The sequence below is a fragment of the Equus caballus genome, chromosome 11 (genome assembly GCF_041296265.1).
Source record: "Equus caballus isolate H_3958 breed thoroughbred chromosome 11, TB-T2T, whole genome shotgun sequence".
In the NCBI taxonomy this organism is placed as follows: domain Eukaryota; kingdom Metazoa; phylum Chordata; class Mammalia; order Perissodactyla; family Equidae; genus Equus; species Equus caballus.
In genome coordinates, this window is record NC_091694.1 from 6,879,494 (window position 1) to 6,896,059 (window position 16,566).

A 16,566-nucleotide genomic window follows, 5' to 3' on the forward strand; every position below is an offset into this window, starting at 1 on the left:
CTGTGCTCCTCAGGCGTGACTGCGCTAGGTATCACACCCACAATGTGCTCTCCATCCCACTGGAGACAGGTCACAGCAGGAGAGGAAAATCTGACAGCCACTTGTATGCTGGGCACGTTAAAACCCCACACAGTTCAGTTGATGTAAAAAGCATAGAAACTGCCAATATGGGGCCCAGCTCTGGACTCCCCACGCCACACCATGCTCACCTCCAGGATCCGAGGGAGGTTGCTCCTGGCTCCTTCAGGAACGTCGGGGGGGGGGGGGGTGGGCGGTGCTGGTTGGGGGTCCCCGAGCCTACCTCCCAGAGAATACCTTGGAAGCTTCTCCATGTGGGATTGGGATCCAGAGCCAGCTGAATTTTCTGTCTGGAAATGGGAGAGTGGCAAAGGCAGCAAGAAACTGACCCCTCCAAGATTCAGGAGCATTTTCTTCAGCTTCTGAAGTCACCTGTGCTGTTGGCAGGTGTGGGTTGCAGGAGGGAATTTACGAAATCTGTGTAGGAAGGAGGGTCCACCCAGCACGGGGTGCCCTGCAAGGCAACATAGCTGGCACTCAATAAATGTGGTAACTTCCAAAAGCCTACTCTTTAGAGCTGTTTGGCTGCCAATCACAGGAGAGTGAAGCTCAGGCTGTCCCCCTCTCCTCACCGTTGTGATGGGAGGCGGTGTGTGACACACAGACACAGGACCATGGCTCTGGGGCCATTTCTGCTTTTAGAATACTGATGCGTTTTTTATTAAAGAAGAGAATAAAGCATTTGTAAATATATTTCTCTCATGTATACTTCAAAGGTGACGCTGGTCGGCTGCTACAGAGCAGGGGAGCAAACAGGCAGGAGCCGTTCCTCCACCCCGTCCCACCCCTTCCCTCCACCCTAGATCACAGACACATGGAGGGCTGGGAGCTGCCCAGCTCCAAAGGACAAAAGGTTCCAAGATGTGTGAACAGGACCAGCTGACAGCTCTCATCACAGTGCCGCCCGGAGAACAGGGTGGTGCCTCCAGGGGGGTCGGGCATGCTTGTTAAGAAAACCCCTTTACCCCTTCGGAACAAATAAGGCATGAAGGTTCCCCACTGGGCTCCCAGCACAGGGGCCGGGGCCACCAACTTCCACTGGGCTGTGTGGCTCCTCCGATTTCTAGGGTCTCAGGATGGGCAGCAGAAGGAACTGGAAGCCCTGAAGAACTGCTCAGGGCAAGCTGGGGACCTGGGCATCTCTTAGCTGAAGCTGGACTGTCTGAAGCCTTAACAAAAGATTAACCCCCTGACCCAACTGGGTCCTCAAAAGCCCCCCACAAAAGTGGGAGGTTAAGAGCAGGCATTTTATGGGAGGGAGGAGATGTTCCCCATCCTGGTCCCATTTCAATACTGTTCAGTGTGGGATGAGAATCTTGGGCAGGGGCGGACGCTGGGACCACTGGCTGGTGGCACATGCCGGGGGCATCCCGGGGGTGGCAGGCATGACCTGCACTGGGGTAGGCCGGTGGGGAGCATGGAAGTGAATGAGACGTCATGGTCCCTGAGATGGGGGCAGGCAGAGGCCAAGCTCAGTGAGTCAGAGGGGGCGTGCAGAGATGGGGGGCTCCCCTCAGCCCAGATCCCTGGACGGCTTAATGCCCAGAAGGCATTTCCAGGGCTGGAACCCAAAGAGGCTGGCTCTGAGGGGAACAGGGTATACAGCCGGTGTATAGCTGCTGAGGAGCTCCCTGTTCCCTGCTCTGATTGGCTACAGATCTACAGTGGGCTGAGGGTCTCCAGGGCGAGGCCCCCCCCCTCACCAGGGCTGGAGTGGGCGGCACTTGGGGCCTGGCTAAGACTTTCTGCTCCGCATGGCAGGGGCTATCTCTGACCTGGTCAGGACCCTGGGGGTAGGACAGCTGGTGCTCCGGGAATGACAGCGCATCACAGCTGGGGAGAAGCAGTGGATGGTCCAGGAGACCCCTGGAACCTGTAACAGCTGGCTCTGGAGTCCCCCTTCAAGTGTTTCCAGTTGTGGCAAGGGGTCAGGGAGACCTTGCATTGCAAATCTCTCGGAAAAAAATGAACTTGGAAAAAGAAAAGGGCAACTGGTCCAGAATGGCTTTCAGAAGCCTCGCCACAAATCTGAGAGCAAGGCCCAGGGTCAGGAAGCCCGGGGCTAGGGGAGCTGGGAATCCCCAGGGGAGTGGGGATGTTTGGCTTTGAAACTCTGAGCTGTGCCCTTGGGCTGAGTGGAGGGTCCCGGGAGGCAGGATGTGTGGACTGCCTCTCAGGTCAGCAGGGAACATGCTGCATCCCCCACACGCTCCCTGGGCCAGAGAGCGGCCTCCACTGGGATATATTGCTGCTAAAGGGCTCCCTCACCAAAGGCTGCATGGCCCAGGCATGAGGGACCCCACGGCCTGACCCTGGGGCAGGCTGTAGGCCCGGGGCAGGAAAGGGTCACTTGCTGCTGTGCGTCTTGACTTTGGTGGCATTGATGTCAGCCTTGGTCTTCTGGATCCTGGAGAAGATCTCCTTGAAGAGCGCCTTGTACTCGGGTTGGCTCTGCTCCAGCCGCTTGTCCACGGCCTCCACGTGCTGACTCAAGCTCTTCTCACCGGCTTTGGCCTCCCCCTGGCCCTCCTCGCCCCCGCGCAGATCCCTCCATGAGCTGTCCCGGGAGATGGGCCGTGACGTCTGCACGCCGGCGTGCCGCACCCCGGCGCCGTGCTGCCGGCACTTGCTCAGTAGCTCCTCGTACTTCTCGAGCAGCGCGTGGTACTGTTCGTCCACCTCCCGCAGGATGGACATGCCCCGCTTGCGCACGCTGTTGGCGTGCAGCGTGAGGTTGCCCGCGTGCCGGCTGGCGGGGTCTTTGGCCACAATGGCGTTGAGTGCCGTGTCACTGCAGCTCTTGCGCACGGCATGGCCCGGGGAGGCGGCCGGAGAGGAGATACCGTCCTGGGCGCCCGAGTCGTCCCCGCTGCCTGGCTGTGGGTCGTCGGCCTCAGGGGCCTGGGTGAGGGGCGCCAGCAGGGCCTCGGCCAGGTGGTCCTCCCGGCCCAGCAGGTAGGTCTTGGCCTGCTTCATCTGCTGCAGCTCCAGCAGCTCGGCCTCCAGCTCCTGCACGCGCAGGCGGCAGCCCTCCATCTCGCAGAGCTGCCGCTCCAGCTCCGAGTACTCTTGGAGCACCGCCGCGTACTCGCGCTCCGCCCTCTCCTTGCGCTGCCGCTCCTGGCTCACCTGGGAACGCAGCACCCCCACCAACGTCTGCAGCCGCTCGTTCTCCTGCTCCAGGGGCCGTGGGCCCAGCTCCAGAGAGGAACTGTGCAGGCGGAAGGCATCCTCACACCTGGGAGGGAGCGAGAGCAGGCAGGGAGAGGGCGGAGGTCATGGCCGAGGCCTGGGATCCCAGCCCTGGACACTTGCATCTCTCTTGTCCACTGGGCTGGACATTGTTTCTCCCCTAGATCCACTCCCGGCCCTTCTCCCCCTGCTGTCTGCCCTGGGAGGGTGACACCAATGGTCTGCTTCAGCCAGGTTTCCTGGCTCTCTCCTGAGCTCAGCTAATGGAGGCACCCGCAGGAAGTCAGAGGGTGGGAGCAGAAGGTCAGGGGGATGTCTTCTCCAGGCTCCTTTCCTGGTTAGCGCGGCAGGCAGCACCCTCCATACCTTCTCGGTTCCGGTACCCTCCCTTCTCCTAGCCCCTGTAGGCCTAGGGATGGTAACAGCTCCTCCCTATTGCAGCCCTGGGCCGCTGCAGTGTCCCTGAGGTCTCCCTCCACCTCGCCCATACCTCTTTGTTAGTGGCTGCTCAGTTACTCTGTGCGAGATGCTCTCTGTCTCCTGCCAGGACCCTTACTGAAACACCCGCTAAATACACCATATGTGTTCTTGCATTAAGAAGTCATCCCATTAAGAAGATTTAATGGGAACTGAAAGGTATAGTGATTAACCCCTCCTGGTTAGAATTCTAGAGACCTGGGATAAGACACATAACCTTTGAGCTTCAATTTACTCATCTGAGTAGAGGGGATGATAACACACCTCATGGTACTGCCGTGAGAATTAAATCACTTAGAGTGGTGGGTACAGCGCCGGTGCTCAGGAAGCGCCAGCTGCTGACCGTCGTTAGCAACAGGACCAGTCTCTCTGATGGCCCAGGCCATGCACCAGCTCTCATTCCCACCTGCTGCCTGGTGCCCACCCTCTCCCTCCTCCCCAGGCTAGCAGTCCCAGGCACTCGGAGACACAGTCCAGGGTCCAGGCTGCTCCACCCATGATGGGGCCCTCACCTACCGGGGGCTGGTGCACAGCTCCTTGAGGCAGGGGAAGGTGTGGATGGTGCGCCTGCGTTCCCGCTTCTCCCGGCGCACTCGCAGCTGCTCCAGGTCCCGCAGCTGCTCCACCTGGGCCTGCAGCTCCTCAACCTGGGCCTGCAGGCGCTCAATGGTCTCCGTCAGCCTGGGGTGGGGGACAGGCATGAGAGGGACTTTAAGGGAATGAGGCCAGCCCTCCTCACTGCAGCCCTGGAGGGATGTGGGGCTGGGGCAGATGGGCAGCCTTGGGCCATGCTGCCTGGTGCTGAGGTCAGACAGGGAACTCCCAGGACCCACCCTTCTCCCCACCCCCCAGGCCGAGCTGACCATTTCCCCTCTGAGCCACCTCAGCCCTTGTACCCTCTTCTATCACTTATCACCCTGCACTGCAATAAAATATTTACCCGCCTGCCTTCCCTCCCAGGCTGTGAGCTCCCAAGAGGGTGGGACAGTGTCTTTGCATCCCCATCACCATATCCCCAGTCCCTAAACAGAGCCTGGTGCATAGCTGGTGCTTAAGGAGGGTAGTGGCCTCAATGTTAAACCACCAAAAACCGACAAGGGCAAACTCACTACCATCCCAGGTTCCCAGGCCTGGGCCTCTGGGAGAAGGAACATGAGTCACACCCACCAAACCATATACCCACATGCACACCCAGCGCTGGGCCTCTCCCTCACCTGCCCCCCAGCCCTCTGCCCAGCCCTCACCCATGGATCTTCTGCTGGGCAGCCTTACTCTCCAGCACCAGCTTCTGGTTGGTCAGCTCCAGGTCTCGGGCTGTCAGGTCCAGCTGCTCGTACACTTTGGCATGCTGCTCATTCACATGCCGCAGCGTGTCCAGCTGCTTGGTCAGGTACTGGGGGGGTGAAGTGGGGGGAGGTGAGTAACGTTCAGAACAGGGGTGGGAAAATGTCTCTGCCTGGGCCCTCCTCCCACTTCTAGGAACAGGTTTACTTTGGGGTATTCATCTGCAGCACAGTTGTACAGGTTGCGAACTGCACAAGGCTGTGTCTGCTAAGAGGGTGCCTTTTTCTAAGTTGCACAAAGGCATACACAGGCCAAGGGGCCCTTGGTGGGCGGGGGAGCCTGTGCGGCCCTCACCTCGATCTCCTGCACTTGCTCCTCGTTGGTGGAGTACATCTGCTGCAGGGACTCCTCCAGCTCCTTGTTCCTCTCCAGCAGCGTCTTCCCCAGCTCCGCGGCCAAGTGCAAGTCTGGAGGGAGGGGCAGAAGGTGGGAGAAACATGAGCAGTGGGAGAATGAAGTCAGAGGACCCCCACTGATGTTCTGAGCATTCATTCTGGGCTGGACCTTGGGGACCCCAAGCAACCAGGACACGGTGGCACCCTCGGAGAACCTGGAGGCCTGGGAGGGGCTGTAAGCTGGGAGCTAAAGCTTTGCACTGGCTGTGGCTTCTACCTGGAAAGTCCTTTCCCTAGACTCCCAGGGCTCATCCCTCTCCTTCTTCAAGTCTGTGTTAAATGTCACCTCCTCCAGGAGGCCTTTCCCCATTGATTCAGAACTGCACCTTCCCCGACCATGCACTCCCTTCCACTTAATTTTTCTCCTTAGCAAATGTCAGCATCTAACTTACAATCTGCTCATTTACCTTGTTCATCTCCCCTGACTACCTGTTAGCCCACAGTGCAGGGAGTGTGCCTGTCTCGTTCACCGATATCCCCAGGCCCTAGCACAGTACCTGGCACAGAGCAGGTGCACAGTGAATCTCTTTTGAAAGAACGAATGAGTGGAATGTGATAAGAGCATCAACAAACATAGGGGCAAATGCCCTGGGACGATAGGGACGGGAGAGTTCAGTCTTCCTGGGGACAGCGGAGGCTCAGGCGATGGGCAGCCTTTGAACTGGGCTTGGAAGGGTGACCAGGAGCTCACTGCGCATTGGAAGGGGCAGAAGGGCAGGCTGGGTATTAGAATTGGACGAGGCTTCGGAGCTCTGTGGCCCAACCTCCTCCTTTTATATTCATATTCATAAATATATTCCTTTCGTTTCTAAAAAGAGTTAGGCAGAGTGATGAAAATGCACTAAAATTGATTGTGATGATGATTGTACAACTCTGTGAATAAACTAAAGGCCACTAAGTTGTCTTGTACTTGAAATGAATGAATTATATGGTGTGTGAATTATATCTCAAAAAAACTATCAAAAAAAAGATATAGGCAGCTGAGACTGGTGGGGTGGGGAGCAGGCCCTCAAAGAGGCCCTTAGACAGGCTCAGGCTAAGTTCACAAGGCTCTTGGCTTCTTTTTTCTTTCCTTGAGGAAGATTGTCCCTGAGCTCACATCTGTGCCAAGCTTCCTCTATATTGTATGTGGGATGCTGCCACAGTGTGGCTTGATGAGCGTGTGTGGGTCCGCACCCAGGATCTGAACCCACAACCCTGGGCTGATGGGGCAGAGCACATGAACTTAACCACTACGCCACCGGGCCAGCCCCAGCTCTTTGCTTTTTAGAAGAGCTTTAAGGTTTGTGTTAAGGTGCACTTGACATAAACAATTAAACAGTACAGAAAGGTTAAAAAACGGTGACAAAAAATTACTTGCAAATGTACATCATCTATTCTTAGACCTATCACTGGGAATTCCATAAACAACCGACATGGCCCCAAGTGGTTACGAAAGAACATTTGTAAGTAATTAAAGTCACACTCTGTGTGTGGGGCAGGGGGGAGTGGGGAGAGATGGGGTAGAAGGAAGGAAAAGCACCACCTGGAGTGAGGTGCTGTCAACACACTGGTAACCATCCTCCTAAACAGCTCTCTGTGCTTAAAACAGCTATGGACACAATTTTGTGTAAACAGATCCACTTTTTTTAATTTAATAACATGGCATGGACAGCTTTCTGTGTCAACACAGATCTAGAGGGTCATTTTTAGTGGAGGTGAACAGTCTATGCAGGTCCCCAAATAGCCATCCCTAAGTAGTATTTATTGTTGGACTTTTAGGGTGTTTTCAACTTTTTCTCTATTAAAAATGAAACTGTAATTAACTTCATAGTACAAAAATCTTTGTGCAAATTACAGCCTATTTCCTGAGGATACTTCCTGGAAAGAGAATTACCAGGGCAAAGGCTGGGTCTATTTGATTCCTTCTACCAAAGTGCTGTCCAGGAAAGCCTGGCTCTTTCTCCCATTGTGAGGCTGTTTCTTAGAAAAGCCCCCAATGTAGGCTGATGGCGTCGATCCGGATGAAGACGCTGGAGGCAACTGTTGGGGGCCAATGTGATGTGGTCCAGGGATCCAGCTCTTCACCATGCACAGTATAGAGGGGGTGCATGGTCTCTATACCCCCTCCTGGCAAGTTTCACAAATACAGTGCTTTCAGCTCAGCCCGCTGCTCGCCCCGGACAGGCCTGGGGTGGGGGTTTTCCTCTTGGAAGAGCCCTGGAGAACAGTAACTCCAGTGGGCATTTGAGAGCAGAGCCTCAGGTTTTTTTTCAGCCAGGCTGGGGTAGGACTGACATCGTCTTCCGAAAGCCAGACAGGCCTGAGCAGACAGCAGGCCTGGACAAAAGGCCAAGCTGCTCGTCAGGAACAAACCTGGAGTCTGCCCCCATGCATGGAGGTGAGGTTTTGAAGCAGCCAGAGTCCTCCTGGGCCTAAGCTGGGAGGAGGGCCCTGTGCCTAGATGTCACCCGGAGGCATTCCCTGGCTGAGAAGGATGCAGAGCAAGGCTGCCATAACTTAGCCTGGAAAAACAAAAGCCGCCTTCCTGAACACCTACCTCAGCCATTAAAAAATACTGAATCACATAAATCTCAGATAAGAATCTTTAGCTTTGAGCAATGAACTTGCCGATGATGCCAAGAAAACTAGTTACCTAACACAAACCTAGTAGGGGAACGAGGACACTTGTATGAACTTCTTAACTATAAATTGGGCACGTCTGGAGGGGTCTGTCTACAAAGCGTGAAGTTTGATGTTAGGATCACAAAACTGCAGCCCTGTGTCATGTTGAGTGCTTGGTGGAAATTCAGGAGCCCGGCAAGACCACCCCCAGTTCGTGATGAAGGAGCCACCCCATCTTCCTATTCTCAAATGGGATGGTGAGCATTTGGCTCATCCCCAAACACTATCAAATAATTCAGGAATAAATAAAAATGATGAACAGAGGGCCTCACTCATCAATATTTTCTCCCTTGGGAACTATCAGGTGGTCTGTGAATAGGCCACTGCTACTGATGCCACCTCCTACATTGGCATCAGGGGACAGGCTCTGTGGAACCCGTGCAGCTTAACCTAGAGTCCAAGGCCACGGGCTCAGAGGCAGAGTGAGGAAAGGCCAATAACAACTGCGCTTTATGCTCTTCCTTCTAGGCGAGCATCTGAGCTGTGTGTGCATTCCCGCTGCCAGCGGGCTGGGGCAGCTGCAAGTCACACTATAAACCAGGGAACTGAAGCTTGCCCTGCAAAGGCAGCGAATGTGATTCAGGGATGGGGAGGAAGGGAATATAACAGAAGCTGTTTTGAGTGGAGGAGAATCTCAGAAACTGTCTCAGGGAAACTGGATCACGATGCAAGCTAAGCTGGTCAAAGCTGCCGGGAGGGATCACAGGAAAAGTCTAGAAGCTGCAGAGCAGAGGACAGAGGGGAGCCAAGTGCTGGGGAAAGGACACCAGCTAGCTGAGGGCTGGTGATGGCTCTGGGAGGGTGCAGCTCCCCCTGGATCAGAGCGCGTGGGAGGCTGGAGTGGGGGAATGGGGAAGCTGGCTAAGTCGGAAGTAGAAGCCAGAGTAATAAACAGCCTGTCATGGCCAGATGAATGGTCACACTGGACCAAGCCAGGGAAGGTACTGAGTCTGAACTGGCACCTCTGCTGCCTGGACCCTGGAGTTTTCTGGGGTCTCCTGCAGTGGCTTCAGCAGTTTTGCCCTCTGAGTGTTTGCTGAGGTGCTGCTCATGAGCAATGCCCCAGAGACCTGAGAGGGAACAGCTGGGAGCCAAGGGGATGTCTTGGAAAAGAAACCCTGAAATCCCACCATTCCTCACTGGTTGGGGTTGAGCTGGGGTCCCATAGGCTCCAGAGCAGAGAGGTGGGAAAGGGAATGGGGACAGGCACAGGGAAGAAGACACAAAGATAAAGGCGGGGGGGGGGGGGGGGAGGCGATCTACCACCTGGCAGGGCTGCGGGCATCCTGCTCATAACCTCCTGGGCACCAACGTCAGGAACTCTGGATCCACAGAATTGGGGTCCGGTCACCTCCCTCCCCTTGCCACGTCAGAGCTTTCCCCTGAGGCTGAGACTCAAGGTCAGGTGCCCAGGACTTCAAATCTGTGACTCAGCAGCCATCTCTCAGCCTGGAAAGAGGCACCCACAGGGCCCGCCATGCCTGGTCCAAGCTGGGGGAGGGAGGCGGGGAGAGAGAGTGCCAGTGTTTAATAATTAATGGCTTTTTCTATTTTTACAGGTGCTTGTGGCCATGGGCAGAGGGACACAGTGAGAATCGAGGACCTTGCTTGCCCCAATTGTCTCCCTCCACTGGGACGGAACAGCATCAAAGTCAAACAGGATCTCGATGGCCAAGCTTCCGAAAGTGAGGTGGGGCCTGCCTCCCGGACAAGGGGAAACAGACATGGAGGGGAGATTGGGCTGGCTGAGCACACCGCTTCCTGGGACACTCGGAGGCAACTAGGGAGCAGCTGGGCAGGAGAGAATTTGGGGATTGGGTATAGGGAACGGGGACACGACAGGCACCTGATCCCCAATGTGGCTGGCCTTTGGCCCATGCTCACCCCCACATCCAGCTCTCCATGCCGGGCCCCACGCCTGGGACTTCCTCGGAGCCCCACCTTCAGCACTCTAGATAACTCGTACTTTCCAGTCATGTGTGGTTCCAGTCATGTTGCTCTGTGCCTTAGTACCAGCGTCCCCTCCACCTAGAATGCCTGCCTTCTTTCCTCTGCCTGGGGAGCCCCTACTCACCCTCTAGCTCGGAGGGGCCTTTGCATTAGCCTTTCTGAGTCTCACAGCACAAGGCCCCCCTGTCTCTGCTCTCACTGTCTGCGGGGCCCACAGCTGCTGCAGAACCCCTGTCACTCGTCACAGTAGCTAGTTTGGTCCCATTTTTGCCTCCTCTGCTGGAACGCGTAGTCCCCTGAGGGGAGAGCACGTTCCCAGGCTCAGCACAGCACTGGCCCAAGGCGAGCAGACATTTGGGTTTTGGTCAAAAGCCCTATTTCTTCTGAGACTCTCTCGTTTCTGGTATCCCTCCTTGTTCCTGGGCTCTGGCTACTACTGGGGCTTCAGGCTGAGGCCGACTGCTGCAGACCAGCAGGGCCAGAAAAGTGGGGGGCCGCTGGGCCCACCCCTCACCCTGGCCCCAGAGCATGGCCACCCAGCCCAGCTGGAATCTCGACACCTCTCCCTTTCCGGAAGCAGCACATCTCCCACCCCTACTCCCTGGCTCCTTCCTCCCACATCTGGGCCAGGCATGGTGCCAGAGATTTCGTTAGGGGTGCAGGAATGAAATGAGACAGCAACAATATCAGCATCTGCCTCCCGGGAGGCCATCTTCCCGGGCACTCAGCTTCCAATCTTTCCTTCTGGGCCCGCCTCGTCCATGAAGCCCTTTCACTGCATCCTCTCGCCCACACTCAGTTACAGGCTCACCTCCACCTGCCGGGGCGCACCTAGAGGGGCCAGGGCTGGGACTATTCCCAACTCCCAGGATGGTGTCTGACACTTAAGTGGAGCCTGATAAGTGTTCGTGGAATGCAAAGTTTTGGGGGTAACGCCCAGGATGGGGGAGGGGGATGCCAATATTGGGCATCTCACTCCAGGCAGGGAGGCTGGGGGTAGACTCTAGAATAGAGTATGGCAGAGTTCAGCCCAGCACCCCCAATCCCACACTGGTCCCCCAGGGGCTCTGATTAAGACACAGTCCTGAGCACAAGGACGGAGCCTCATCTACCAGCAAATCTGGCCACGTGGAGACATGGGTCAGGATCAGAAAACAAAGGCTCCAGGATCTGGGTAGATGCCTCGCATGAGGGCAAAGCCAGATGTTGGGTGCCTGGAAGATAGAGACCCAGAGGAGGGGGTGTCAGTACGTGCTGAAGCAGTCTTGTGTCCACCCCTGCCTGGTTTGCTGGGTGACTGTGTTCACTTCTCCTGGACATGTTTCCTCGTCCTCTCCAGCTCTGACCACCCAAGGATGAGGTGCTTGGGGGGAGGCGGGGGTGGATTAGAGTCCACTTCAGCATGCCTTGCCCCTGCCCCTCTAAGGCCTCCTCCTTCCTGCCCTAACAGCCCCGCCCCCTATTCTGAGTGATGTCACTTGGGCCACCTCATCACCAGCTTCTAACCCCCTTCCAGTCACCCTCTCTTCCCATCTGAGGGTGGAGGGTGCCTCCATCTTTACTCAGGCTCTAATCTGGCTCGTTGCTCTGAATTCCCAAATTTGACCCCCTCCAAACCATGAGCCATTTTGGACAGGGCCAGGAGGCAAAGGGCCAGGGGGCTCCTCCCTCATGGAAGGCAAATTGAAGACGTGGAGTCTCTGCTTCTCCACCGGCAAGGTCCCTGAACCCCCATCCCCTCCCTGGGGAGACAGAAAGCGAGTTGGGGAAACTTTCTGAGAATCTTGGAGCTCAGGAATCCTGGCAGGGAAGGGTCCCGCTGGATTTGGAATGGGATAACGTCCCCCTTACACACACGCCCCACCCTTCCCAGCAAAACCCAACGAAGGAGCCACCTCCCGGCCTCCGAAGACTTCCAGCCAGCACTCAGGCCCCTAACAATCCCAGGGGCGCCTGGGCAGTTCTGGCCTCTAAGATGGGGTGGGCAGGCTGGGTGAAGTATGCCCCTGTCATCAGGGAAAAGAGGAAGACCGCTCCCCGACTTTTGCAGGTCTCTGCCGGTCGGGTCCAGGTCCGGGGTGATACCGCCCAACAATGGAGAAGCGGACAGGAGTCGCGGGGCGCACTCCGCTTTCCTGTCCCCCTCCCCCGCGCTCACCCTGCTCCAGATCCTGCTGGTCATACCAGGGCTCCTCTTCCTCTGCGAAGTCCTCCATCCCGGCAGCTTTCCGCATGGCCCCGCCGGCCGCGGGTGAGCGCTGCGGCGGCGCAGCTCAGGGCCGGGGCGCGGGGCCCGGGACAATGCGGCGGAGGCGGGCCGGGCCTCCCGCGTCGCGGACTCGGGCTGCAGCGCCCCCGCCCGCGCCGCGCCCCCTCGCCATCGGCCGCAGATCAGGCGCCCACGCGGGGCTGGCGCGCCACCGCGGTCCGGCCCGGCCGGGGTCCTGCGGAGCGGAGGGCACCGGGCTGAGGCAGCACAAAGGGTGGAGGGGCAGGGACGGCAGGCGGGACGGCAGCAAGAAGGGCCCGGGCCTGCCGGCAGGTCTGGAGCGCTACTAGAGCGCGGGTGCCGCGGCGGGCGCCCCCTGCCCGGCTCGGGCCCGCGCTGCCCAACGCCCGCCGAGCGACACCCGGAGCCGCGGCTGCATCTTGGCCGGGTCCGCCCCGCGCTTCCCGAGCCGCCCGCTCCGCGGGGTCGGGCCGACCGCCTCCGGCCAATCAGGAGATTTATGCAAAGCTGGAGGCGGGGCCGAGGGCGGGATCTCCCTGGTGCCTGGGTCCGGCTGTTGCTGGATCAACCCCACCTTCCCTCCAAACTCGACTCCTTCAGTTTACCGCTCGCGGTCTGAAATTAATTTATTTTGTTTACCTGTTGTTTTGTCTCTCTCCCTCTAGATCTCCTGGAAGCAAGGCTCTTTCTGTTGTTCACAGCTGGCTTCTCAGTGCCTAGAACAGGCTGGCCCATTGATACCTTCCATGGACACTCTGAACGAATGAGTATTACTCTAGTTACCTTCAGGAAGAGTGTTTAAATGCCTGTGGCCGGAAACCTCAGGCCAGGAGTGCCGAAGTTTGAGGGTGTGTTACTTGCATTCTGGGCCTTTCCCGTTAAGGTCCTGTTTCCCTCTGCTTGGGATCCATATCCTATATCCAATTATACCCGTTAAAACCGAACAGTTTCACCCATCCAAGCATTCTTTCCTTAAAGGAGCTTTCAGACTCAAGCATTCATGTAAGACATTTTTATTAGGACCCACCATGTACCGGTTCTGTTGAGGTACCCTGGGTATATCCAGCTCTGAATATATGTGGCAAATATATCCAACAAAGGATTTGCATCCAGAATAGAGAAAGAACATCTGTAAGTCCACAAGAAAGACAACCCAGTAGAAAAGTGGGTAAAAGACTTGACCAGGCACTTCACGAATGACCAAATGACCCATTTGGTGACAAGGTGTTCAACTTTTTTAGAAGGATCAACACCTGTGGGAGAAGACAAAGAAGTAGGGCTGGCAGAAGGAGAAGGTGGGTTGGGATGCGGCCTCGGCAAAAGCCTCGCCTGATTCCTGGACAGCTCTGAATCTGCCGGTGACCCTTCAAAGTTACTCTAAGTGGCAGTGAGGGGAGGGCCTTTATATCCTCCTCCCCCCATACAAGTATCAACCAGTCTTCAACAGAGGCAGGCTGCCCCTGGGAAGCAGGTGTGACCTTGGGCAAAGGAGCTCTCTTCTCAGAGAGGGCTGAGCTGAGGACTGTCAGCCCGCAGCTCTCCCAGCAGCTGGAGGAACACGTCCTTCAGTCCCGAAGGGGAGTCTGCGCACGCATCACAGCAACCGCTATCAACACACACCCTATACCCCAGCAATTCTGTTCCAATATATGCGCAACAGAAATAGGCACAGATGTTAATCGAAAGAAATGTACAAGAATGTTCATAGCAACGCTATTGGTAATAGCCCAAACTGGCTATTATCCATCAATAGTCCATCAATACTCTATGACTAAAATGTGGTGTATTTGTGCAATGAAATATTGTATAATACAAATAAAATCTTGAGTGAAAGATGCCAGACACAAACAGTAAAGACCTGTATCAGTTTGCTATTGTTTCTGTAACAAATAACCCCCAATTTAGCAGCTTGAAACAACACAAATTTATTATCTTACAGTTCTGTAGGTTAGAAGTCTGACGTGCATTTCAATGACTGAAATCTAGGTGTCTGCAAGGCTGTGTTCCCTTCTCCAGGGGAGAATCTGTTTCCTTGCCTCTTCCACCTTCTAGAGGCTCCTCACGTTCCTTGGCTCATGGCTCCCTTCCTCTATCTTCCAAGCCACCAACAGCAGGTTGAGTCCTTCTCACATTGCATCACTCTGACCTCTTCTGCTTCCCTCTTCCACTTCTAAAGACTCTTATGATTACATTGGGCCCACCTGGATAATCCAGGATCATCTCCCCATCTCAAGGTCCTTAACTTAACCACATCTGCAAAGTCCTTTTTGCCATGCAAGGTAACACATTCAAAGATTCTGGGGATTAGGATGGGGCATCTTTGAGGGTCAGGATTCCATTTATATAAAGTTTGCAACTGGCAAAAACAAATCGAATCAGGTAGTGTTCAGCCTGGGGGAGTCACATGGGGCACTGTGAGGGGTTAAGGGGTGTTTTATTTCCTGATCTTGGTGCTGGTTACACAGGTGTGTTCATTTGTGAATATCATCGACTTACAATGTGTACACTTCTCTGAATATATGTTATACCTCAATAAAGTAGTTTAGTTATAAAGAAAAAAACCCTGTTGCTGAGACACAGGCAGCCTCTGCTCTTGTGTAGCTTTCATTCTGCTGGTGATAAATAAATAAATTATTACAACCTGCCGCATGTGCTATGAAGGAAAGTAACAGGGTTCTGCGAGAGAGTCTGGGAGAAGATTTGGCATTCAGGAAAGGCCTCCCTCAGGTGACAGCTAAGCTAACACCTAAAGGATGAGACGGTGCCAACCATGCCAAGCTCTGGGGGGAGAGTGTTCCAGGCAGAGGAGACAGCTAGGTCAAAGTCCCTAAGGCAGAAAGAGCCTGACATATATTAGGAACTGATGGAACACCAGTGTAGCTAGACTGGAGTGGATAGGGGAGAGATGAAATAAGAGTTAGGGCCATGAGAAGGAGTTGGGATTTTGTTTCCCCCACAGTTGGACATATTTTTTCTTGGACAAAGAGAACCAACAAAGGGCTTTTCATTTTCAGTTGTAAAATATCACCGGCTTTTTGGAGCATGGATTGGAGGGGAACAATAGTGGAAGCAAGAACACCAGTTTGGCGGCTTTTGTGATCGTCTAGAAGGGAGGTCATGTGGGATGGGCAAGGCTGGTGGCAGTGGAGATGAAGCAAGATGAGAAATATTTGGGATGCAGAACTAGGATGTACACATGAATTGACTGAAGAATCAGAGTGACGCCTTAGCCTTCCGGCTCCAGTAACTGGGCGATGATGATGCCGTTTACTGAGAGGGGGACAAAGTGAGTCTAAGGGACAAGCAGGTTGGGGGGCTGAGTTCCAGAGGGATCTGGTCAGGACCCCAAACTCACCAGGTGTTCACAGATTCAGCCTCTGCCCCACCACCTGACTTGTTCATTTCCTCCATCTGCAGCTCTGTGGAAATGTACTCACAGGAGCCAGGGCTACTCCAGGGAGCTCCAGAAGTCTCCAGAGGAGAGCAGGGCAAAGGGCTGAGGGCCAGGGCCTAGGCAGTGAGGATGCTAGCAGGGACCGCCATCTCCCCAGAGCAAGGAAACACAGCCTGTACTCCCTCCCCCGACCCTGGAAGATGCTTTTAGCGATGACTTAGATGACTCCCATGTTTGAAAATATCCAGCTCCTGGGTCATCTCTCAGCCCTTGGCCTTTGCTACACTGCCACAGCCTTAGCATAGCTCTACCCACATTACCCTCCTTTCCTATAGCCACCTTCCCCCTCCCCCTGCCCCAGAAGTATCACCTGGCAGGGGCAAGCTTGTCACAAAGGCTGGATTCTCATTGCTGCCTGAGCACAGGGTTGATTCAGGCTGGGTGCCCCTGGGCCCCACGAGGCCGGTGTGGGATGGGGTGGGCTGAAGCTGGGCAATCAACCCTGCCAGGTTGGTGGGGGCTCCCTGTCCCTCTCTGTAGGGTATAGAGGACTGCGGGCTGGGTGCCCCCCAGAGCTGCGGCTGGCTGAGGGGTGGGGGTGCCTGCTGTGCACCAGGCCTGTTGTGCTGGACCCTTTGCCTGAATTGGTTCATGGGAACTCCAGGCTACTGGCCCACTGAGACCACTCCTTGTGCCTTCAGGGCAGACTTTGTATTTTCTAAACTATCCCATGAGGAGGAAAATCAGATTTGCCTTGAAGGAGGAAACTCCTCTGCTTCCCTGAGCTACCAGCCCACAAGCCCTGGGATCTGTTTCAGGCCTTTCCCTCTAATTTAGTCATA

General features: G+C 55.5%; 1 protein-coding gene across 3 annotated transcripts; it reads right to left on the reverse strand.

Moving 5' to 3' along the window:
- Positions 1-707: 707 nt before the first annotated feature.
- CDR2L (cerebellar degeneration related protein 2 like) lies at positions 708-12,751 on the reverse strand. 3 transcript variants are annotated; one of them, XM_001916104.6, is made up of 5 exons: positions 12,259-12,751; positions 5,386-5,498; positions 4,992-5,140; positions 4,264-4,428; positions 708-3,316 (listed from the first exon to the last, which is right to left on the reverse strand). In XM_001916104.6, exons 1-5 carry the CDS (start codon positions 12,332-12,334, stop codon positions 2,425-2,427), a joined length of 1,395 nt encoding a protein of 464 aa, XP_001916139.4. In that variant the 5' UTR covers positions 12,335-12,751; the 3' UTR covers positions 708-2,424. The 3 variants fall into 3 exon arrangements, with proteins under 3 accessions (XP_001916139.4, XP_070083039.1, XP_023507830.1); XM_070226938.1 differs by lacking the exon at positions 12,259-12,751 and adding an exon at positions 11,213-11,537; XM_023652062.2 differs by lacking the exon at positions 12,259-12,751 and adding an exon at positions 9,417-9,526.
- Between the last annotated feature and the right edge of the window lie 3,815 nt (positions 12,752-16,566).